General features: G+C 46.6%; 1 protein-coding gene across 1 annotated transcript in view; it reads right to left on the bottom strand.

Annotated features, from left to right (window-relative positions):
• Positions 1 to 23,860, bottom strand: part of LOC138521351 (E3 ubiquitin-protein ligase RNF113A-like) — a 300,379-nt gene that overhangs the window by 177,418 nt on the left and 99,101 nt on the right. Inside the window, exon 4 of the mRNA XM_069634120.1 lies at positions 10,594 to 10,701. Within this exon, the coding sequence (XP_069490221.1) occupies positions 10,594 to 10,701 (108 nt within the window). The remainder of the gene's footprint in view (positions 1 to 10,593; positions 10,702 to 23,860) is intronic.

Raw genomic sequence — 23,860 nt, forward strand, 5'->3', positions numbered from 1 at the left:
GGTTACTGTCCAAGAACTAAAATGTACTTACTGATGGATATGATCATTATGGACCCTACAATACAATGCATGCTTTTGTGGCATATGGTTTGCTGTTTTTAGAAAGCATGGTGGACTGCAGTCTGTAACTGTAGCCCACAAGGGAAAATGTCTGCTGTATAAATCAGTTAAAGGGATAAATAAAGGACACGTATTTACAGCATCTGAGAAATCGGATTTCAGCGGAGACATTAGCAATTGGCAGTTGCTTCACAGATGAAAAGCCGGCCAAAACATGTCTTGAAAGGGCCCATTCGGGGGCATCATGGCTGGCCTTCTGACATTGGGAGGGACAACACAAAGCCTAAACGTACAACACTGAAAGGCGGCAGAATATGTGCACCACAGAAATAGTCAAACGCTGTTATGTCATGTTAAACTTTCTTATACCACGCACTGTTGCCACCTGCGTGGTTTCTTGGTGCTGGACGGATCTGTAAAGCAAGGAGGGGGGTGGGGTGGGTGTACGTTTGTAGGACCAAGTGGGAAAAAGGAGCAAGAGAACTGTGATGTGCAGTTGGCAGCTTCAGTTCGGTTTACACTGTTAGCCGAGTGTAGGTGTGTTTTTCGATTGGTAGCTGCCATGTACTTTTCGGTGAGGCTATGTGTGGTTTGTTTCGTTGATGTGGTGTAGCCAAGTGCGTAGAGTTTGTTGTGCTGTAGAGGTAGGTTTGTGTTTAGTTCAGAGATTGGGAGGTGTATGCAGCAGGATATGTTTTTAGTAGGGTTGGTTAGTGGCAGTACCCTGTCCTACCCCCTCTGTTTTGATTGACTGTGGCACATGTACCTTCCCCGTTGTACATTCTGGTGTGCTACAATTACCACCCACCAGCACACACTGCCGCAACTACCCCTCCCTGTGGTCCATCAGTTTCGGGATCAGGATACCTCTCTCCCCTTTTTTTTATTTAAGGCCCTCTTTTATTAATTTAAAGCCCTGAACATTCATGCTCATCAGCCAAGAGTGCCATTTAACAAAATGTGAATTTTTTGTTTCTTTCACAGAGGTGGATTTTCTTTAGTGTTCCATGATTAATTGGTTTGCATTTTATTGTACCTATATTTTTACAAAACCTGGATTTACATTCTTTTATTTTGGAACCATTGTACTAAAGCCGGTTGGGTTGCGACCATTAGAAGCTCTCACCCTGCTGAAGATCTAGTCTGCCCAAATTACGAAGAGAAAGGCATATTTTTGACTGCAGATTTCGTATAAGCGTGGGGTTGAGAAGTCTGATTAGCCCCTACTCATTCCTGAACTCCTGCATGGTAGTAATCATTTGGTCATAGAGAACACCATCTAGTCAAAGCTGGCCAAAATACAGAACATGCACCTTACAAGTGGTTACTTCAGAGACAACCTAAAACGGACCAGAGGTGAAACAGGAAAAGTACAGGCAACCATGAGCATCTGAAATAATTCAGAGGGAAAACTGAGCATTCCCATTACATTGAAAAGGAAACTGAAGACACATGAATGCTGGACATGTAACAACTGAATGAAACATCAAGAAGGCAAAATCAAGCTACAGACCCGAGTAAAGCATTACAAGGTTTAAGAGTTTCCCTCCTTGCTGGGCAATCTGATCTTTTGTTTCGCACTGAATTCCCAAACTGTATTTATATAAAATGTATCTTTATATAACTCTATGGTTGAGTTCGACTCTTCTCTTACAGTTAGAACAGGTACTGCTCCCACACTTCGTTAGGCATCGACACAAACTACTGTTGCTCATTGGGCTCGGACGCCAGAAGCAAATTAGAACCTACACCCCAGGTAACAACCCACATGTACATTACAACACCCCCTTCGGTAAAGCCCACAAGTGTTTCGGAATTGCATTTCACAAAATGGCATTTCTCACACTGCTTTCCTATCTTGGTAGGACGTTACAACAATGCTGTAGGTTATAAAAGGAAATTATAGGGAGTGGTTTAACCGGACGAAAAAAGAAATCATGTATCCTATGCAGACATCAAAACCAAGGTCTTGTCTGCATTACTTTAAATACTTCTGGAAGTCCATAACGTCTCAATCAAGACAGGCTGAAAAAATGGCAGGAGATCAACCAAAGTGCTGCTGAGGGGAGAATTAAAGGCAAACGAAGACTGCCTGAATTCAAAGTGATAGGCTCTAAACGTTGTACTGCTTTCTCAAGTGCGACATCTATGATTCAACTGTTTGGAGAAATATTGTGTCTACAAAACAGCTGATTAGGTGCCACCTTATATAATGGACAGCACCTAACACAAAACATGGAGATTGCCTCAATATAAAGCCAAAGGCACCAAAAGAAAACATTGTTTTAAATAAACATGTTTACCCATCCCTTGCTTCATCAAGAGATAGCTTATTTGTATCACGCACGGTCACCACCGCAGTGGTCCCCAGGCTCTCTGGTGGATCTGAAAAGGAGTGTGAAGAAAGGGGAGAGTGGGGTGGGTTAGTACGATGTACTGGGAATAGGAAAGCGAGAGTTGTGATTTCCTGCTGGCAGCTTCAGTACTGATTGCACGGTTCGGCGAGCTCAAGTGCGGTTTTCGGGTCGGTGTGAATTACCAGGTGCTGTTGTGCTGGGTTATGTGTTGCAAGTCTGTTGTTGCAATGTGGGGAAGTGCGTGCAGATTGCTGTACAGAGAGGGGGTTGTGTGAGAAGTGTATGCAGAAAGTTGAGAATTGGGTTAGCGGGTTTTCCTTACCTCTGTCTATGCGTTTCTGTGCTCAACATCCATGATTATCCTGCGTGTTTGGCATTGTGGTTTGTCTGCCTAGTTGGCAGGCCTATTGAGGAGTTGCAGTTGAGGTTTCCTCTGTGTTACTCTAGTGGTATGTGTAGCTGGGTTATGCAGGTGTGTTCCACCACCCTGGGGTTGGTGAGGTTTAGGTTAGAGGATTCTGGTCCCTCCCTTCCAATCCCGTGTGGGGACATTACCTACCTAGGTTTCTTCTGTGAATTAACGGTATGTGGACATGGGTGGTCGGGGTGCCCCCCCGCCTTCTGGTTAGGGAAGATTAAGTTGGGGGTCATGGTTTCCTCCCTGGGAAACTTGTTTCCCATTGGGTCTATGCTTCCTAGTCGATTTCTCCCATTTCTGGACCAAAGTTTTGAGTAGTTTTCTGAATTCCAGATGATTCTTGTGTTGCGTATGTCTTTTGGTAGGTGATTGCAGGTTGTCACTGCCAGGTGAGAGAAGGATGATCCTCTGAATGTTCTTTTATTGTATGGTTTTGGTTCTAAGCGAATGTTGTTGCTTGATCTGCGTGGTCTTGTCGGATGCTAGACTATTATTTTCTCTTTTAGGAACTCTGCTCCTTGGCCGTGGATTGCTCTGTGTGTTATGCACATAATTTTGAACTTGATTCACTGTTTTATTGGTAGCCAGTCTAGCAGTTTCAGCGCTGGGTTTACATGTTCTCTTTGCAGTAGTTTGAGCAGAAGTCTGGCCACAGTGTTTTGGATGTGCAGTTTTTTTAATAGTCATTCTGGCATTCCTAGGTATAAGCTGTTGGCGTAGTCTACTCTGGACAGGAGTGTGATGATGGTGAGTGTTTTGTGGGTGAAAAGAAGAATGGTAGGATCCTTTTTACTGCGTGTAGAAAGAAGATTATAGCGTTTGTTTGTGGCTCAAGTGTTAGTTCGTTGCCCATTAAGACTCCCAGGTTCTTTACTACCGCTGATGGAGTCGGTGCTGTTCCCAGTTCCGTCAGCCATGGGATGCAGTGATTCTTTCCCCACCGCTTTTGGATATGATAATCATTTCTGTTTCGTCTGGGTTGAGTTTGAGGCTGTTGGTACTCATCCAGCTGTAGTGTTCTTGTAGGCAGTCTTCCAGGGTTGTGTTTCCTTCCTGTGTATCTTGTATTTTGTAGACCTTCTATGTGTCATCAGCGTAGTTGTAGCATGTGAGGCCGTGTTTTTTTAATGAGCTTGATTAGTGGCATCAGGCATATGTTGAAGAGCAATACATACTTGCCAAGTTTGAGAACCCGGTATACTAGACGAGGGAAGCAGGCACATAGAACTTGGCAAGAGAGTAAACCAAGGTTGTGAGCCAATGTGGAACACAAAGAACAGGCTCATAGCAAACTGGTAGAAGAGTAAATCAAGACTGTGGAGTGCAACTAACACTACACAAAAGGAAATAAAGTGATGAGACTAGGGAAAGGAAGGCAACCCTTCCCTTAACATGGAACTTTAATTTTGGAATGCAGCGTTTAGTGTTAGAAAAGTTATTTTGGTGCACTCTATTTTTTCATAAAAGCTTTCTTTTGAAACTAAAGACAAAGGCTGCAGAGGACCACCTTAGAGACATTTCCCCCGTTATATGTTTTGTTATGTTTAGCGTGTGAGGGACAGATTAGGTTTTTGGATGCAGGACTCACATTTTTGACATCCTGACAGAGACCTCAATTAGATTTGTTGAGACACGGAAACCCCTCTTAGTGTTGAGGCGAGCAAGGCATTTCCTCAATCCCCCCCCATATCTTTTACTTTGAATAAAGGTGTACAAAGTAAACAAAATACTCCTATGTCTGTCTCCTTATTTCCGATTCTCGCATTATCCTTATCAAAGCAAACTGCCATATAAAGAAAAGTAGATCTCTGGGCTTCACAGAAGATTAATATCTAAAGTGGACAGATGCTCCATTTTACAACCCACCCACAAATTCAAATCCTTCCATTAAAAGTGTCACTTTTGAACTTTACCACGTAATGAAACTGGCCAGCCGGAAGCTAATGCAACAACACAATGGGGCCTGTCAAAAAATGCATCATCAATCATTAATAAAGGCCTCACAAAGTTGTTTACACATAACTATTGTGCCGAGGCCTGATTATAGGGCATGTCCAATCATTTACATTGGTCTCGTTTTAAAATAGCACATGTCATTCACCAATTACATCATATGCAGAATCGAATATTACTCATACGACGGGAACTATAAGACCTAGGAACATGAAAATTGATGCTTTTGAAAGATCAGACACTCCTCTTCAACTTGACACACAATTTGAATTCTAGACATTAACTGAAATAATTAAAATGAGAAATTTCATAACTCTAAGAAGCAATAGGCCAAGTAGTCATATTGCATACCTAGGCGTGCGTCTACAGATTCCAAAAATCCTCATTTCATTAAATTGCCATATTGATACCATGAATTATGGAAGAAAAATGAAATGGCATTCAGTAATGTGGGAGTGAAATAAGCCTTCTTCTTTGCTCATTTCAAAATATAATAATTATCACCCAATGATGATGAGGGGGGGGGCGGTGTATTTAATAGACGTATCTAACTATGAGGCAGGCCATTGGAAAACCAGACAATCACATATGTTACATAATTATGCCAAATGCATGGGAATTGTGGACACTTTCAAATAGTGTGAGCACAGAGTAGAGCATTCTGACTTTGGAAAGGTTGTAGGAAAGGACAGCACCTGGGATGGGTGGCTGATTCAGAGAGAGACCAATTTAAGGGCTGCAGAAGCAGTTCCAGGGGATGAGTTATACCCACAAGGGAACCTGCAAAAGGGAGAATCTGTGTCAGTCCTGCCTTCATGGAAGCAGACCTAGAGAGGCCCTTGTAACTAAGATTGCCAATTTAAAGTGCTCAGGCTGTTCATAAAACAAAGCATGTTCTCAAAAGGGAGTAGAATAATTCCCTACATGAGATTATATGGTCTCTCTAGTCACTGTTTTTATTTTTCTTGTTAAGTCCCAGAAAGGGTGGTAGTTTGCTACAAAATGTACTGATTTAAATGGAAAATAAAAGTGCAATCTTACTGCATGTAAAATTAAGTGAGAGGTCAACTCAATCCAATATACATTTCAGAGTTGTGTGAAAATGATCTAGATTGCAATTGTGTGCATGCAGCACACTGCTCTTTAAAGATCATAATCTCTTTAAATTGTATCCAAGGTGTTTCACAGAAACTGTTAATATTGGGCTGTGACATGAAGACCATAGCAGAGCCCAACAAAGATACAAAGATATGTTTGATAATGTGTATTCTGTGAGGGCCACAGCCAATTAATAAAGAATTTAAGATAAGAGCAAGTTTAAATGAGTCATTTTGATTTGCATTAAATATATAGTACAAATGTAAATTCCATGCAACTCCTCATTCTGAAATTGCACATCGAGATTCATATGTGAGCCAAAAGTGGAAGGGTATTCAATACAATCGGAAGATCATTCTCTCCAGTAGGGGTGGGTTAGCTGAAACTGCGAGTTCTTCATGGGTGAGGAGACAGCTTTTCTAACCTAAAACCCGTACGTTGTCCGATACAACTCACTATGGAGCTTTCTTAAATGACACACATTAGCCAACGTCAGCACCATATTTAGAGAGGAAAAGGGGTGGCATGCAACAGTTTCTTGATAATAGCATTTGTTGGTAATATTGGGGAAAACAAAAGTCCTACGTATTATATGCAAGATTAACTTTATGTGCGGTTTAAAAGGTGTTAGCATTTGGAGAAAGTAAAACAAAAAAAAAAAAGTTGTTTGAAATATCCTATTACGACCAATCTGCCTACTTGATTGCTATGTAGCACATTTAAAATCAATGGCCAGTAAGGTTATAATTGGAATGTTTTGGTTAGTTATTCTGACCTCAATGTGTATACAGAAGTAATCAAGGAAATGAGTGCTTGTGTAAAAGAAGCAGGTACTTTTCATTTTTGTAGACCAGCTGTCTGTAAATGTGTAACATTGTGGTTACTTTCTCTGCATAGAGCAGGAGATCTCCTTTATTGTGATTTCACCTTTAATTCAATTATTTAAATACATTAGAGTTTTGATAAGGTTTCTGCAGCAGAATTGTGGGGTGGGGCTGTAAAATTACGGGGCATTAGATCAGTGTTGGCCACCTAAAGAAAGCAGCCACATCTTAATTGAAATATATTTTACCCTGCTGGGCTTAAACCAGGAGTTGTATTTGTATTTATTTTATTTGTATAGCGCAAACCCAGGCCCGGAGGCTACCGGGCGCATATCTTAGAGGCAGTGGTTACATAACAATATGACATTACAAGTAAACATTTGAATTGAACAGAGTAATCAGAGCATGTTAGAGGTATAGACAGAAATACATAGGTAATCAAGTATTCAGAGTGAAGGTTGGTCGTCTGAGGTGACTAGCCAGAGTTTGGCTTTGTATTTGAATGAGTTCAGGGAAGGCAGGTTTCTGATAGTAAGAGGGACAGAGTTCCACAGTTTGGCTGCCGGGACTGGGAAACTGGACCCGCCGGCTGTTTGGAGCTTGTATCTGGGGATCAGTAGGCTCTGGCTAAGGGTAGACCTTAGAGATCGAGATGGGGTGTACTGCGTGAACCGTGTGGAGAGATAGATTGGGCCTGGTTATTCATGCATTTGTAGGTCAAGGCAAGCGATTTCAGTGAGATCCTTTGGGGGACTGACAGCCATTAAAGGTTCTTCCTAGTTTCCGAGGTGTGGGCTGATCTAGGGATATTGAGGGCTGCTCTGATGGCGTTATTTTGTATAATCTGGAGTTTGTCTAGGTTACGTTGATTGGTGCCTTGGTATTGTGCATTACAATAGTCCAGCTTGGACATGACCAAAGTCCTAGCAAGGAATGTGCAGTTATGAGTGGAGAGAAAAGGGCGACAAGCAGTGATCAGCTTGCAGGTGTAAGCAGAGGCGGCAGCGACTGCATTAGTTTGTCTGTGGAGGGAGAGAGTGGAGTCAAGGTAGATTCCTAGAGTTTTGGTATCTTTGGAGACTTTTATGGAATTACTGTCGATATTAAAGGAGCCGAACATGGGGTTCAGCTTGTTAAGTCTTTGCTGTGTACCTAAGATGAGGAGCTCTGTTTTATCGTCATTTAGACAGAGCTCACGTTGTGCTATCCAGGTTTGTATGACATGGTATATGTCATTTAAGGATTTCGAGTCTACTGTGTAATCGCCCGTGATGGGGATGAGTATCTGGGTGTCATCGGCATAATTAGTGTAGGTGAAACCCAGATAGTCAAGCACATCGAACAGGGGTTTAGTGAAAACATTGTAGAGGGTGGGGGATACGCACGATCCTTGGGGGACCCCGCAAGGGGCTGGCGCAGGGTCGGCAGAGGAGGTTGGGGAGAAAACCCTCATGTGTCCGTTATCCAGGAATGATTTAATCCAGTTAGTGGCACTGTCGGAGAAGTGGGCTGCAGTTTTCAGATGACAGAGGATTTGGTGGTTGACCAAGTCGAAGGCAGCAGATAAGTCTAGTAGTAGTAGCAGGGCTAGTTTACCTTTGTCTTTAAGGTCCTCAATGTGGGTTTTGAGATCTAGTAGGGCAGTCTCCGTACCATGATTAGGTCTAAAGCCGGATTGTCTAGTGCCTAGAACATTTTTAGTTTCCAAGTAATTCTGTATCTGAAGATACGCTGCTCTATCTAAGATTTTTAGCAGAAATGGGACCGTCGTGATGGGCCTGTAGTTGGTTGGGACCTCGGGATCTAAGGTTGGTTTTTTTTAGAAGAGGGATGACCCACGCATCCTTCAAGTTGTTGGGGACCACTCCCGACTGAAATGAGGAGTTGATAAATGTAGTAATGAAAGGAGCGAGGTCATGGGCTGATTCCTTAATGATTGGAGCTGGACAGGCGTCCCCTTGGCAATTGGAGGGTTTTAGGTTGCAGTTGATTTTTTCAACCTCAAGGGCGGTGAGCGGTGTGAAGCTGAACGGCACAGGAGAATCAGGGGTGGTTATTTTAGGTGGCAAGGTATTGCTAAATAGAGGAGTGTGGAGGGAGTTTTGCTTGGCGTTGATTTTGGATTGCAGAGTGGTTATTTTGTTGAGAAGTGCATTTAGTAAATTGTTGCACCAGGTGCTGTCTTTGGTGCACACGTCAGGGGCAGGTGAGAGGGATTCTAATTCTTTGAGAATTTTGAATAATTCTCTTGTGTTGGATTCTGCTTGGGATATGCGTGCGTTATACGTCTCTTTTTTGGCTTGAAGTATGGCTTCCTTATAATTGAGTGAGGTGATCAGGAGGGAGGCTTTATTGGCTGAGCTGGGATGACTTTTCCATAGTGCTTCAGCCTTGCGCTTTTCTTTGCGCAGAACGTTAAGCTGCGGGTGAACCAGGAGTTCAGGTGGGACTGTTTGGCTTTGCGGGTTTTTAGCGGGGCTATGCTCTTGATGGCTTTGATCATCGCGCTGTTAAAAGGCGTCTACTAAGACGGTAGGGTCCTTGTCCTTGTGCTGCAAGGCAAAGGTGTTCAGGTAAGGGAGGATGAGAGGAAGCAGTTTCTCCCTGGTAATGTCCCTTTTTATTTCTTGTGGGTATGGCGGGGGCTATGGTGGGTGTGGGCTGAGGGTTGGTGGCTGGCAGGAGGAAGGTAATGACATGATGGTCAGACCAGGCGCAAGCAGTGTTAGAGATGACATTGGCGTTACAATTAAGGTCAGCTAACTTGTCGAGCGTTCTATCCTTGTGTGTAGCATCACAAATGCGCTGCTGGAAGCCTAGGTTGGAGAGGGCGCTGGTAGGTTGGGCTGTGGAATGGTGGTGTGGCTGTGCTGAGTGCAGGGTGGTTGTGGCAGTTTAGATCTAAGTCTGATATTCCTGTGTTGTAATGTACATGGAAGATTTGGTGTAGGTTTGGTGGCAAAGTGCTTAAGCCACAGAGCTGGGTCATTGAGGTAAGGATTCGAGGGAAGGTCTGAGCAGAGCAGCATGGTGGAGGGAGGGGTGATTTGGAGATTATGTAAGTGTGGTGTGTCTTAAAGATGCTGGCAGGGTGGGTGCCTGCAGTAAAGGATAGGGTTCCTAAAAGGACTATGTGGGTGAGGTAGAGGCTGGCAGAAGGCATCGACCGCATGTCGTGGCCTGGTAGTTAGCGTGAGACGTAAGGTGTGGTACCAGGGGAGGGGTGGTGGTTAAGATAGCAATGTCTGGGTACTAGCACACTGTAAGATGCACAGGTAGTGTTGGTAGCGTCTAAATGCGAAATACTGCAGTTAGCCTAAAATCAGCAATAGTACAAGGCAATTGGGTTCAAAGCACTAGGGGTAGCGTCTAAATGCTAAATACTGCAGTTAGCCTAAAATCAGCAATAGTACAAGGCAATTGGGTTCAAAGCACTAGGGGTAGCGTCTAAATACGAAATTATGCAGTTAGCCTAAAATCAGCAATAGTCCACTCTCAGTTGTAAGTGGGGGTGCTATATTGTCAAACACCGGTGGAGAAGAGGCTTTGGGGAGAAAGTAGAAATAGAATACAGTACAATAGAATGCATTTTACAGAGGAAAAGTACTCATAGAACCAATGTACAGTGTACAAGACTAATGGTGAGGTTAGAATGGGACATGGGGCACAAACCGAAAATGTATAGTAGCAGTATAGTATTTACAGAGCGGTTACTAAAAGTTTAATTTGAATAATTTTTGTTAGAGTGTCCAATAGTATCGAGTACAAGGGTAAATATGGAAATCATGATGGACCTCTGTGCAAAGATGTGACACGCATGTAGGTTGAAGGAGCCGAGTTGGATGTCATTACTCATAGGCTCCTAAACAACAGTCATACTCACCGCTTGGACTTTCTGGCTGCGCTCGAAGATGGATTGTGCATCTTTGTCCTTCTCAGTGTCCATCTCATAAACTGCTGTTGCTCCCATATCATCAGGGCCAACAGGTTTCTGAAACATAAAATTGAGTTACATTAGTGTGAAGTAATTGCAGGATATTATCTCTGGACAGAAAATGTAGAATCCCTGAAGCCTGAAGGGGCTGCAAAAAGCACTGGTTCTAGAGTTCATGGTTATTTCAGGAGGTAATACAGCCTCTTGAAGCATACAGTAGCAACTATTGCTAAGTCTATATCCATTACAAGTTCTTCTCAAATCCCAGTTTTTTAGCCATTTACAACCTCCCTGATGGACACTTGTCCAGTTCATAGTTTATTCTCAATGTGAATGTAGATTGGTGTAAGTCCCTGCTAAATTCACAGAGTTCTACCATATGGTCTTCATTTTGGCCAACTATCCTTCTAGTGGCCTCACAAAACAACCAATCAGATTGTCACACAGGCTTCTGGGGCCTATGCACAAAAGGTTCTTGGAGATCTAATTTTAACTTCCTTGTACGTTGCTCTTTCCACAATCCATTTCAAGTGATGCATCATCTTTGTATAGATGGGAATTGGAAAAGTGAAAATCAATTTCTTGTTTTCTTTCGCTAACTTTGTTAATCCCATACGCTTTTTGCTATCAACTCATTTTTGTCAGCAGTGAGACTTTTTTCAAATGTATTATGTGATGACCTAAAAAATCCATATTGCTGACAGGACAGGGTACCGTAAAGTGCCCCACTTTAAAACTGGGCATGTTTTCTCACACAAAAGTGTGTTTGTTGTAAGGGTGTAGAAGTAGGAGACGCGCACACAGGTGGTATGCTTTTGGCTATAGACTTGTATTAGTGAGATCCAATTACCACACTAATTTAGTTAGCAATTAAGTACTTTTACACCTATTATACTTTTCAAGACAGAAGCCTTTTCTTTTAAAGTCCTACCGTACTGTATAGCATGAGTTTTTCTCAGAGGCAGAAGAGGGAACCTAGGAGCCTGCTGTAGGCAGGTCAGGATAGGGTTCAGTTGCAGGAAAGTCAGAGTTCCATAGGACATCTTCTCAAACAAGTACGTATTCGCATTAGAATTAGTTAAAAGTGTTTAGGTACTTCATAGAAGGCTCCCTATATGTGTTTCAGCATAAGGCCTGGGTAAGTGGTATGGGCAAACTCCCAACCACATGAATCACCCACTCAGCCTCACAGGAATCACACGAGACTTAAGCTAAGTATTAGCCAAGCCAGCACAGTACCTTTGGAGAAAAGAAGAGCAGAGCTTCTGGGTGGATGCTTTCAGGATGCAGCAGCACAGGACCCGGCCCCTGGATCCTTGTGTGATGCTGGAAATGCATCAGAGGGACAGGGCCCCCGTATCCTTGCCCTTTACTGCTTTTAATCGTGTGTTCTGTCGTGTTTTCCGCACAGGAGTTCATGTGGGACTCCTGGCGGTGCAGCTCTCTCTCTTTTGGCACCCATGGGTATGGGTGCAACCCTGTGTCCCTAGTGTATGTTTTTGTGCACGTGTGTGTGACCCACAGAGCAGGGTACGGGCTGGTGGCAGCTCCATGCTGAAATACCTCGTGCCCTGAGCGTCCTCCATCTTGGGATGCCCAGGCCCTTTGGAATCGGTAGATTCCGGATGGAGACAAAATGGCCCCCAAGGCCTCTTGCCTTCCATCACCTGTTACATTGATCTTCCCGAAGTCCCGGGAAGCCCTGCCTCTGTCCCTTCCCCCTGACTGGCTGTTGGGTGGAAGCTCCATATATGGTAGTGTGGGGGAAGTGCCGACTAGACTGGCTGGAGCCTTCTCAACGACCGTATGTTGTGGGTATGCCTGTGGGTGGGACCTGGGTGAATCGAGTGTGTGACGAATATGCATTCTATGTTGTGGCTGTCTAGTATCTGGAAGTTGACACAATGGTTGAGACAGCCCTGCCCGAAATCAGTATGAATGCAGCTTGGAGTGTTGAATGGCTCGGTACTTGTCCCAATACACATAACTTGTTGCGAGTGTCTGGAGAGAAGTGAATGGCCTGAATGCCCCGTGTGCCTGATTGACTTCCTGCCTGCATGAATGAATGACCGTAGTTGTGATTGGATGCTAGAGTGTGACCCAGCGGAATTAATAGGAGATCAACAGTATATCTGGGGACCTCTCACTGCTAGGAATCGTGTTCAGAAGCTGAAGTCCACTACGATGAGTAACTGGAATAACTGAAGCTTGACCTTGAAGCCCTGCTGGAAGAGAAGAATTGCTGTTGCTCTCCTTCACAATCTGAAAGCTGCTGTGCTTCAAGAACTGACCCAAAGAGAACAGAGTAAGGCGCCCTCTTCCCGAGCTATGAGGGACCATCGTGCACAGCGGATCTTTGCCTAAGCTCCCTGGTAGACAGACCTTTGACAGGCTGCCGACCTGATTCGGGGATTGCTGCGGAACTCCAAGGAGAAGCGCCCGGACTGTTGTCCGCCACTGTCGATGACCGCTGTCGCCAACTGGAACCGCCGTGCTCCGTTGCATAAGAACTTCATTGATCCAAGGACGCTATCAACCGCATCTTCGCTGCTGTATCCTGTTGGAGAAGGTCTGACCGTCGACGCGCCGAGGAGCATACATCGGTGGGTTTCCCGCCACCCAAAGACGCCGACGACTCGACGCCCTTGCTGGGCCACAGTTCTTCAACTCTTTGCGGTCCAGAATTATCGACACCGAGGTACCCCGCACGCCTCTGCCAGGCAGGACGTTTACGCTTCCCCGTCAACTAGCACCTCTAGGAACGACTCGGCCACTTCACCGTCGTAGCTCGACCTGTTCTCCGTCGGACTTCGACGACCCGTGACTCAAGAAGGGCAGTCGATTCCCCGACGCGGAATGCTACAACGCCAAGGTACTTTGGGGTTTGCGGAACTATAAAGTCTAGTGTGAACAATATATGGACTGGGCTTGTATGTTTCTTCTACTTGTTGCCCAGGTGGGGTGATCTTTCCACAGAACTGTGTCTAGGTAACGGGGCCAGTATTCTGACAATTGCTCAACCATCTTGCTTTCCATCCTTTCTCTACTGCTAGTTTCCTCTTTATTTTGATCTGTGTCTCATTCTGACTGTATGCACTTTAACAAGATCTGATAACGTTAGTGGTACCACTTTAGAACTGTATATATTTACCATTGTTGATTTCTGAGTACAAGGTGAATTATCATGATAGTGTACGTGATCTTGAATATTAATTATATAAAGACTGTGTTGTAACCGATAGTGTGTGGACATTCCTTTGTGGGTGCTTGAGGACTACACTGTACTTAAGAACCAGCCTGCATCACCTCCTGAAAAGCTAGGCCATGATTGCTCGAACATAGCTACCGAATAGAGAATCTTGGATGGGGTCCTCTGTGCCTCTCCTCTACCATATAGAGAGCAGAAGTACAGACACCCCCCTGCAGTCTTTACAGCTGGTGGCAGCAGTGGGATGCTTATGGTTTTAAAACTCAGTGTATAACCGTGCCACTTACGAAGGATATCTGCACTTTGTTAAATTAAGGTTTAGTCGTGTACAAGATAACTGCATTACAAGCAATGGAATCTATTACGAATGGTAAATTGACTCGGATGAGCTTAGAGGCTCTCCAGAGTGCTTGTGAAGCCAGGGAATTAGACTTTGTGGATAAATTTAGGGCTGAGCCGATAGCTGCCCTGGTGGACTACCAGATGGATTGTGAAAATCTTGAAGGGGGGGGTGCAACCAATGAGGACTCTACCCACGGGGGTTGTCGCCGAATCTGATTCTGGGGATGCCACCATTCCTGTTGCCTCTGTTCCAAACCCCAGCAGTTCCTTGGAACTTGAGTTATTAAAGATGAAGTTGGCCTTTGAATATCGCAGGTTGGAAATTGATGCTGAGCTTAAGAAAGAGGAGTTGGCACAGCAAGCGGAGCTCAAGAATCGAGATCTTGAACTCAAAAATAGGGATCTTGAACTCAAAGACAAGGACACTGAATGTCAGCGAATGCAGCTAGAGAAAGCTCGAGTGGAGACTTCACGAAACTAGTTGAGTGTTTCAGGTCCCCAGCAACCAAGTTCATGAAAGATTTGGTTGGTATGTATGCAGAGGGTTCTGATGTCCTCCAATGGATTGAAGCGTTTGAAATGGCTTGTGCAATGCACAATGATGATAAGAGAGATTGGGCTAAGTGTTTGTTAAGCAGAGTGCCTCAAACTGGATATGACTGTATCCTGAATCTGAGTGTGGAAGAAAGGGGTCAGTATGAGTGCATGAAGTCTGCCTTAATTGCCAAGTTTGGCAAAACGCCTACCCAATATCTTAAACGGTTCAGGGATTTTAAGAAACGAGAGAATGTGTCTTGGGTTGACTGGGTGAGTACTGCGCACATGAACATGATGGGGTGGATTGATGGTTACAAAGTGAAAACGTTTGTTGAATTGTCTCACCTCTTGTTTTTTGAGCATTTTTCCTAAGCCTGTTCACCAGAGCTGCGTCAGTAAGTTGCTGACCAGAACATTTTGGAACGCTTTAAGCTGGCTAGGTTGGCTGACAAGTGGGTCTCCCACCGGGTGTCCCCTAAGGACTCCAGTGGGAAGGACAAGGACAAAGAAAAGGGGACCTCTCAGAAAGCTGAGGAGTCCCAAAAACAGTCACAGTCGGGTAAACCAAAACCATCCTCTGCGAAGACCCAAAAACCTAGTGAGGATAAGTCTGTTGTGCGTGGTAGTAAGAGTAGTGGTCCTCCTGCTGCAAAGCAGGGTCTCAGTGGCTCCAGTCCCGTACCCCGCACTCCTGGCACTTGTTGGGATTGTGGGGCTCTGGACCACCGAAGGGGTGACCCCAAGTGTAAGGGTAAGGCACTTGGAGTCCAGGCAGCCAGCCTGACCTACCCCTACTCCGTACCTGAGGTGGAGGGCACTGTCCTCCCCTCCTCTACTGGGATCACCATCGGTGCTCCCGTAGAGATTTCATTAGTGTCCCTTGGGGCCTGGGACCAGTATGCAGAAGTACTGGCGACTATCCCACAAAACACTTGTATGTTTTTGATTAGTGTCCTCTTGAATGGCCAGCCTTCTACTGGTTTGAGAGACACTGGAGCAAGCATGACAGTGGTGGACAGGACCCTGCTCAAGCCAGAGGACTATGTAGGTGCTCCTCTGGGAACCACCAGGTTAGCTGGTGGGCCTCCCAAATTATCGCCTGTAGCCTTAGTCAACATTACAATTGGAGACAAGACAGCAAAGCTTCCGGTCCTGGTTCAGGACAACGTGCCTGCGAACATTTTGTTGGGAAACGATTTGGTCGAATTGGGGATGATCACGGATGGTCTACCCATGGCTGCTGTGGCAGTCACCTGATCGTAGGTCACACAGGGTCCGTCTGCGAGCCCGGTACCCTTGCCGACGGGGAAACCCAAGGCGCAAAAGAAGAGGAGGAGTAAGAAGGCCACCCCTGTAGAGGGAGCCCCTGCTTGTCCCACTGTTCCGACAGCACCCATTGGGATCCAAGCTCCGGACAGGCTGGATCCAGCGATAATTCCCATCTCGACTCCTGTGGGAGACGAGCCAGAAGACTTTCCTGTGGGAGAGGCTCTTAACCCGGAGGATCATCCCGACCTTCAATGCTTGTTGGCTGAAGGGGGACCCTCCCGCGAGGCTTTCTGTAAGGGACAGAGAGAGTGCCACTCTCTCCAGGGTCTGAGGAAACAGGCCCTGTCCCAGGCACAAGGAGAAGTTCCTAGGACATTTTGGATTTATTGGGAGGGTGAGCGCCTTGTTAGTGAGCCCACTAAGCCTGATTCTGGTGCCGTCAAGAGGTTGGTGGTACCCCAGGTTTACAGGCCCTTCCTGCGACAGTTGGCGCATGAGGTGCCCTTAGCTGGTCATCTTGGGACCAAGAAGACGAAGCAGCGGCTCTCGGCTCATTTCTACTGGCCACGGATGGGAGTAGAAGTGGAGTCCCACTGCAGGACCTGCCCAACTTGTCAGTTGTCTGGCAAGACTGGAGGCAGAGTCATCGCCCCACTGCAACCATTGCCAGTGGTTGGCACACCGTTTGAGAGGGTGGGCATCAACATCGTCGGTCCCCTTGACCCTCCCACGTCGGCTGGACATTGGTTCATCCTAGTCTTGGTAGATCATGCCACCAGGTACCCTGAGGCTATACCCCTTCGGAGGGTTACGGCCAAGGTGGTTGCCAGGGCTCTCCTGGGCATTTTCACCCGTGTTGGATTCCCTAAGGAGGTTGTCTCTGATAGAGGATCCAACTTCATGTCAAGTTACATGAAAACCATGTGGAAAGAATGCGGAGTAACTTACAAATTCTCCACCTCTTACCACCCTAGACCAACGGCTTGGTTGAGAGATTTAACAAAACTCTGAAGGGCATGTTAGGCGCTTTGGAAGAGCCCTTCAGGAAGAAGTGGGATCTTCTCCTGCCATGCCTGCTGTTTGCTTACCAAGAGGTACCTCAAGAGGGTGTTGGTTTCAGCCCCTTTGAGTTACTCTTTGGACATCCCGTGAGGGGGCCCATCGCCTTGATCCGAGAAGGTTGGGAGGCCACCCCTCCAGGTCCCGCCAAGCAAGTGGGGGACTATGTGTTAGGCCTCAGACGGAGGATGACACAGATGATGGGTCAAGCAACAGCGAATCTTAAGGCCAGCCAGGAATTTAATAAGTACTGGCACAACCTTAAGGCATCGCAAGTGGATTGGACTCCGGGACAGGAGGTCCTCGTAATGGAGCTACCAAGCATCGGGCTTTGGCAGACCCTTCAGGATCATCTCCAAGATGGGCGAAGTCAATTATCTGGTTGACATGGGAGCCTCTGGGGTAGCCCCTCAGGTATTCCATGTTAACAGGCTCAAGCCTTTCCACAGTCGGGCCGAAGTCTCATGTCTCTTGCTAGCTTCAGGGCAAGAAGAGGATGAGAGTGAGCCCCTTCCCGATTTGCTACATAGCAACCCTCAGGATGGCTCCGTGGAGGGAGTACATCTCTCTCCCGATCTGACAACAGAGCAGCAGAGGGCCTGCAGGGCTCTGCTCTGGCAGTATGCCTCTGTTTTCACGGACACCAGGCCTTACACTGTGATGTAGGCACGAGATTGACACTGGCGACAGTGTGCCTGTCAAAAGCAGGTGCTACCGTATGTCAGATACCGTCAAGAACCACATCCAGGCTGAGGTCGCCAAGATGTTGGATCTGGGTGTTATTGAACCCTCAACCAGTCCCTGGTCCAGTCCCGTGGTCCTTGTCCCCAAGGCAAGTTCCCAGACAGGTACCAAGGATTGGAGATTCTGTGTGGACTACCGAGGAGTCAATGCCATCACCAAAACTGACGCGCACCCACTGCCCTGGGCTGATGAGCTCGTGGACACGATAGGTGCTGCCAAATTTGTGAGCACCTTCGACCTTACCTCAGGCTATTGGCAAATAGATCTGACAGACCATGCCAAGGAAAAGACGGCGTTCTCAACACCAGAAGGACTCTACCAGAGTCATGCCTTTCGGGTTGAAGAACGCCCCTGCCACTTTCCAGAGAATAGTCAACCATGCGCTCAGTGGGCTGGAGGCCTTTTGTGTGGCCTACTTAGATGACATTGCCGTCTACAGTTCCACCTGGGAGGAGCATTTGACTCATCTGGATAAAGTGTTGCAGGCATTAAAAAGGGCTAACCTCACTATCAAGGCCACCAAGTGCCAGATAGCTCAGGGGAAAGTCATGTATATTGGTCATGAGGTAGGAGGGGGTCAGATCCAACCTCTCCCTAATAAAGTACAGGATTACATGACCGGGAGTCTCCCACTACTCAACCCCAGGTGAGAGTCTTTTTGGGCCTCACAGGGTATTATCGCAATTTCATGGCAGACTATGGAACCATAGCTGCACCCCTGACAGCTCTGACTTCACCCAAACAACCGAGGAAGGTTAATTGGACGGAAGACTGTCCGAGGGCCTTCGATGGCTTGAAAGGAAATCTGTGTCGGGCTCCCGTGTTGTGTGTGCCTGATTACAGCAAGCCCTTTATCGTTCAAACTGACGCATGCGACACCGGAATTGGAGCTGTCTTCTCCCAGTTAGATGACAAAGGAAGAGAACATCCGATCATATTCATCAGTAGACAATTTAAGGGTAGGGAACTTAGGTGGGCTACTGTTGAAAAGGAATGTTTCAGTGTAGTTTGGAGCCTTAGGCGTTTTAGACCCTACCTTACCGGGTCTACCTTCAAGGTCCAAACAGATCATAAGCCCCTTAAGTGGCTTATGCAGATGAAGGGTGAAAACCCGAAACTGCTCAGGTGGTCCATTAGTCTGCAAAGACTAGACTTTACCATTGAGCACAGACCAGGGAAGAATCACGATAATGCAGATGACCTTTCCAGAAGGTATGTTGACTGTTTGGATGAGGGTGCCTATCTCGTGGGAGATTAGGCACCCTAACCTCAGTCTGGGGGGGGCGACTGTGATGCTGGAAATGCATCGGAGGGACAGGGCCTCCATATCCTTGTCTTTTACTGCTTTTTATCGTGTGTTCTGTCGTGTTTTCTGCGCAGGAATTCATGTGGGACTCCTGGTGTTGCAGCTCTCTCTTTTTTGGTTTGGTGAACAGACCCATGGGATACCCTTATGCACCCATGGGTAGGGGTGCAACCCTGTGCCCCTAGTGTATGTTTTTGGGCACCTGTGTGTGACCCACAGAGCAGGGTACAGGCTGGTGGCAGCTCTGTTCTGAAATGCCTGGTGCCCTGAGCGTCCTCCATTTTGGGCTGCCCAGGCCCTGTCATTTGGAATCGGTAGATTCCGGATGGAAACAAAATGGAGACAAAATGGCCCCCATGGCCTCTTGCCTTCCATCACCTGTTACCTTGATCTTCCCGAAGTACCGGGAAGCCCTGCCTCTGTCCCTTCCCCCTGACTGGCTGTTGAGTGGAAGTTCCATATATGGTAGTGTGGGGGGAAGTGCCGACCAGACTGGCTGGAGCCTTCTCAACGACTGTATGTTGTGGGTACGCCTGTGGGTGGGACCTGGGCGAATGGAGTGTGTGACGAATATGCATTCTATGTTGTGGCTGTCTAGTATCTGGTAGTTGACACAATGGTTGAGGCAGCCCTGCCCGAAACCGGTATGAATGCAGCTTGGAGTGTTGAATGGCTCGGTACTTGTCCCAATCCAAATAACTTGTTGTGAGTGTCTGGAGAGAAGTGAATGGCCTCAATGCCCCGTGTGTCTGATTGGCTGCCTACCTGCATGAATGAATGAATGACCGTAGTTGTGATTGGATGCTTGAGTGTGACCCAGCGGAATGAATGGGAGATCAACAGTATATCTGGGGAACTCTCATTGCTAGGAATCGTGTTTAGAAGCTTAAGTCCACTACGACGAGTAACTGGAATAACTGAAGCTTGACCTTGAAGCCCTGCTGGAAGAGAAGAACTGCTGTTGCTCTCCTTCACAATCTGAAAGCTGCTGTGTTTCAAGAACTGACCCAGAGAGGACCTGGAAAGGCGCCCTCTTCCTGAGCTACGAGGGACCATCGTGCACAGCGGATCTTTGCCTAAGCTCCCTGGTAGACAGACCTTCGACAGGCTGCCGACCCGATACAGGGATTGCTATGGAACTCCAAGGAGAAGCGCCCAGACTGTTTGCCACTGTCGACGACCGCCATCGCCGACTGAAGCCGCTGTGCTCCCGTTGCCCAAGAACTTAATTGATCCAAGGACGCTCTCGTCTGCATCATTGCTGCTGTATCCTGTTGGAGAAGGCCTAACCGTCGACGTGCCAAGGAGCATCCACTGGTGGGTTTGCCGCCACCCAAAGACCACAGAGACGCCGACGACTCGATGCCCTTGCTGGGCCACAGTTCTTCAACTCTTTGTGGTCCAGAACCATCGACACCGAGGTGCCCCACACGCCTCTTCCTGGCAGGACGTTTACGCTTCGACGTCAACGAGCACCGCTAGGAACGACGCGGCCACTTCACCGTCGTAGCTCGACCTGTTCTCCGTCGGACGTTCGATGACCCGTCACTCCTGTCTGAAAGGGAGGACACTCAAGAAGGGCCGTTGATTCCCCGATGCGGAATGCTACAATGCTAAGGTACTTTGGGGTTGCAGAACTATTGGAAAGTCTAGTGTAAACAATGTATAGACTGGGCTTGAATCCTTCTACAGGTTGCCAGGGTGTGGGGATCTCCACACAGAACTGTGTCTAGGTAACGGGGCCAGTAGTCTGCCAATTGCTCAACCATCTTGTTTTCCTTCCTCTCTCTACTGCTGGTTTTCTCTTTATTTTGATCTGTGTGTCATTCTGACCGTATGCACTTTAATGAGATCTGATAACGTTAGTGGTACCACTTTAGACCTGTATATATTTACCATTGTTGATTTCTGAGTACAAAGCGAGTTATCGTGACAGTGTACGTGACCTTCAATATTAATTATATAAAGACTGTGTTGTAACCGATACAGTGTGTGGACATTCCTTTGTGGGTGCTTGGGGACTACACTGTACTTCAGAACCAGCCTGCATCACCTCCTGAGAAGGTAGGCCTTGATTGCTCGACCATAGCTACCGAATAGAGAATTTAGGCAGGGGATCCTCTGTTCCTCTCCTCTACCATATACAGAGCATAAGTACAGACACCCCCCTCCAGTCTTTACACTTTGGTCTGGAGATTAAAGAATTGGACACTGGAAGGGAACTTTCAGTAGCAGTCGTCAGAGGAGGCTTCCAGCAATGGTTTCACGGCTCTCTGGATTTGGCGCCTCTTTACAGGAGCCAGATGAAGAGCGAATATCGCCAGTAGGATTTTCTTCACACTTTCGGTCCTGCCCTCTGGTGAAAGGACTTCAGGGATTCGAATAGTTTTGGACGGATTTCGACTTCAGAAAATCATGCACTGCACTCAGGCACGAGGTCCCCGAGTATTTACATTTTGCAGACCAGAAATGTCACAGCACGTAGAGGGATGGCTCGTTTTGCAGTTCTTCTCAAGACTAGTGGATGTCACCAGCCTCTGGGTAGGAATCATCGCATTTGGGACCCCCCCCAGGTCGATTGGAAGGAAGGGTTGCATCAGGCTCCGGTTACACAGCAGGCTCTCCGGTCACTGGAAATCACGACAAACTTCTTTCTTTATCATTCTCTTCAGATTCAGCTCCAGTGGTCAACTTGTCAGCAGCTTCTAGGAACAGAGTATTTATCAGGAACTGCAGCACAAACTCTCCCTGCAGTTTAGAAAAAGGGGCAGTCTGGCTGTCCAATCAGGTTAGCCATCCCCCCAACCCCCCAGTGGGAACTTGTTTCTTTCAGGCAACGTGAAAGGCAAAGGGCTGCAGAGTTTTGGACTCCTCCATCGCTTCTCAGGCGGTGTGGAGCCTCTGCTGGGAATACAAAGGATTCCCGCAGAAGACAAAACCTCAACCAAGGTCTTTAATAATAATAATTCGAATTTATATAGTGTTACGAACCCTGAGGCCTCTGAGCGCTGTTTATTACCCCCCCACTGTGGGTGGTGCTCATTTATTGACATTGGAAGGATAAAAGGCCGAGTTTGGCCCTGCCGAGATTCGAACCTGCGTCGGCAGGCTCTGCACATATGTCAAAGCGAGCGCTCTACTCGCTGTGCTACCTTTCCCACCTAGAATGACAGAAGACTACCTAGGAAACAACAAGCAAACAAGAAATGTGAAAAAAGAAGTAAGCCACCATTCTAGTTTAATGGCAGCCCTCCTGTGCATTACGGAGGCTGATTTGACAGCCTGCAAGTAGAAAGGACTAAAAGTAAATAGACATGCATTACTTACCGTAAAAGCACTTCTGATGATTGTTATCTGCTTACATTCACATGCTGTGCATATAGTCTGAAATCCAGTGGTCACCGCAGAGTATTGCATCTTGTCTTTCGAGAATCGAAAGGGGACGTCGACATGGGTGTGTCTAACACTATCCCTATTGTGACGTGCAGTGTACCCAAAATCCCTCACACGTCGAGGGCCTTCTGATTGTATTTGGTCTGCCGTGAGGGAGCCTTATGACCATCGTGACTGAATAGAGAAAGAGAGAAGTAGCAAGACGTCTATGTTCCTTCCATCCGAGCGCGCATGTGAATCTAAGCAGATACAATCATCAGAAATGCTTTAACGGTAAGTAATGGCTATGGAAGCCCCAGTGCCTCGAGTAGAATGTGCTCTAGGCTCTAAGGGCAGTTCTCTCTTAGCAAGAGTGCAACAGAGTGTAATGCATTTGACAATCCACCGAGAGATAGTGGATTTGGAGACTGGGTCTCCTTCCTGACCTGCTGCCACTGAAGCGAAAAACTGATTTGTCTTTCTTAGTGGTCGGGTTCTTTCCATGCAAAACATGACTCCTCTGTGTACATCAAGTGTGTGCAGGCTTCTTTCACCCATGTTTGAAGGGTTTTGAAAGAACGTTTGTAGTTCTATGGATTGGTTCACATGGAACTTAGAAATGAATTTAGGCGCAAACCTAGGGAGAGTGCACAGAACCACCTTATGTCTGTGAACTGTTACAAAGGGTTCTAAAACAGAGCGCTTGTAGTTCACTTACTCTCCCAATGGAAGTAATAGCTATTAAAAAGGCAGTCTTGTAGGTGAGATCTTTAAGACTCGATCTATGCATGGGTTCGAAAGGGGAACCCATAAATCTAGTCAACACAACATTTAGGTCCCATCCGGGAGCCGTGTTAGAAATGGGAGGGTGAATTCTCTTTACTCCCTCCATGTAAGCCTTAATCACTGGTATCTTCCACCACAACACCTTCTGTTGTGATGTAGCGTAGGCTGAAAGAGCAGCTAAGTGAACCTTTAGAGAGTTAAACACCAGGTCTGAGTCAAGTAAATGAGTCAGGTACAAAACAATATGTGTGGGAGAGCAGTCAATAGGGTTGATGCTCTTAGGAGTTGCACCAGATGACAAACCGCTTCCACTTACTGGAATAGCAATATTCCAGTGTTAGGTTTGCTTGCCTCCGCGAGTATGTCCATACATCTCTGAGGGAGTTGCAGGTGCCCAGACTCTGACTTCAGGAGCCAAGTCGCTAAGTCCAATGCCTGCGGGCATGGCTGAAGAGTCTCCCCTTTGTCTTGCAACAACATGTTGTACAAACAAGGCAGTTTCATTGGAGGAGATAGAGGCATGTCCATCAAATGAGCGAAACAGGATTGGCGGGCCCACATGGGGGCCACCAATATCATCATGACTGGTTCCT

The sequence above is a fragment of the Ambystoma mexicanum genome, chromosome 13 (genome assembly GCF_040938575.1).
Source record: "Ambystoma mexicanum isolate Mex_15411 chromosome 13, UKY_AmexF1_1, whole genome shotgun sequence".
Classification (NCBI taxonomy): domain Eukaryota; kingdom Metazoa; phylum Chordata; class Amphibia; order Caudata; family Ambystomatidae; genus Ambystoma; species Ambystoma mexicanum.